This window comes from Limulus polyphemus, unplaced genomic scaffold, assembly GCF_000517525.1.
Source record: "Limulus polyphemus unplaced genomic scaffold, Limulus_polyphemus-2.1.2 Scaffold7123, whole genome shotgun sequence".
In the NCBI taxonomy this organism is placed as follows: domain Eukaryota; kingdom Metazoa; phylum Arthropoda; class Merostomata; order Xiphosura; family Limulidae; genus Limulus; species Limulus polyphemus.
The window spans coordinates 32279-33989 of record NW_013672733.1 but is presented as its reverse complement, the minus strand read 5'-3'; the positions used below and the strand labels follow the sequence as shown (position 1 = coordinate 33989).

The following is a 1711-nucleotide window of genomic DNA, read 5'->3' as shown; positions in this document are numbered from 1 at the left end:
ATGGTCATCGTATGTTTTAATCTTTTATCCAAAGGCACCAATATGCAGCATGTTTGTTCAGTTATATGTAGTTGTTTCCAGTCATTTTGACGGGCTTTTACGCTAGTATTTCTATAAAAGATGGTAGTCCGAAATGTCCAAATGGTACAATATCACATTCATGATCCAAGTTTCCCGGCTAATATGCAATATAACCTATAATTTTTAAAGCAGTATTTCAATTACGTATATATATATATACAGGTTTCTAAACGGTAAAAGCCTCAATATAAGCTTATTGTGAGTATTAAAAAAAAGACCAAAATTCTTGACAGAAACGTATATTGAAACAGATCTTCAAACTTGTTGTGGTAGATAGTTTTTCTTTTCTTTGTGAAATGAAAGAGTTTAGAGCATTACCATAAATAAAAGAAGGGAATAAAGAAGCTAATGCTAATTATTGTTTCAAGTTAGCCAACAACACTTCGGTTACAACTTTTCTTCTTCAAGCTATTAAAGATCTTCCGTAATTCATCACGCAGCTCACTGGACGCATACGTGTACAGAAATGGACTTATAATACTTTTCAAGACAATTCCGTGCCTGAAGATGCTGAAAGCTATTCCAAATCCTACACATATCCGAGTCATTTCCATAAGGTTTGAGTTTAAATGCGTGCATATGCTCAGTCCCATCCCCGAAATGCTAACCGGCAATAAAGTAAGCCAGGAAGCTGCGATCATGACTCCTGCTGTTCTTAGAGCTTTGAAATGTACTTGTAAAGCAGGAAGATTATTTCCTATGGCTATAGCTCTGGCATGATGTCTAGCGACACAAAGCGAGTAGCAGTGAAAATAAAAAATCCCGACTCCTCCAATCGCAATAAATATCCAGCTGACTAATGACTGGTTTAGAGTAAATTCCAATTTACACGAGACCATTCCGTACGTCGCAAACTGCACAACAAGGTGAGATATGAAATGGAAAATCACACGGATCACAAGCAGGATTAAACATCTTTGAACAGTCACTAGCGTTTCGTACTGAAATGGATTACGAAGAGCCAGAAATCTGTCGAAGGCTAGTAAGAGTGCTGAAGACAGAAGCATATCGGACGGGACACCCAGAAGGAGAACAATTGACTGCTGTAATGCCGTGCAATCGTGCACATTGTAACCAAACTGTGCAAGAATCATCACTCCACTGGTGAGTAGTGAATCAATACTTACAGAACCAAGAAGTATATGAGATGGACGATGAAGAGTCTTTCTGGTAAGTATCGTTCCCAACACTACGACATTGGGAACAACAATCAACAGAAGCAGTACGACAACGAAAGCGCTAGAGTCCATTATGTTAAGAAATCTGAATAGTTGGTTTTCTGAGCTATTCGTATCATTCTTCTGAAGAGTAGCCATAGTACTTCCTTATTACTGACGATGGAATTAAACATTGTATAAATGGGTTTCGTAGCATTATATAGTGTCACTTGACTAAATCAATAATCGGGCAGAAGTTCTGTTGGTTTCATAAAATGAACCAATTACATAAACACCAGGATAATGAGATCTATAGCATGATATTCTATTGGTTAACTATAAAGCGACAAAATTATATTTAGTGAAGAAATGGTTTTTGAATGTAATTTAAAATACTAAGCCTCATTCTGCTTATTACCGGAAGTCGTTTATCTCTAGCTTAATGGCAGCATTATTTCAGCTAATGATGTAAG

The 1711-nt window shown here is 36.8% G+C and overlaps 1 protein-coding gene across 1 annotated transcript; it reads right to left on the bottom strand.

The window, feature by feature from the left end:
- Positions 1–449: 449 nt before the first annotated feature.
- LOC111089709 (adrenocorticotropic hormone receptor-like) lies at positions 450–1397 on the bottom strand. The gene has a single exon (XM_022402676.1). It carries the CDS (start codon positions 1395–1397, stop codon positions 450–452), a length of 948 nt encoding a protein of 315 aa, XP_022258384.1.
- Between the last annotated feature and the right edge of the window lie 314 nt (positions 1398–1711).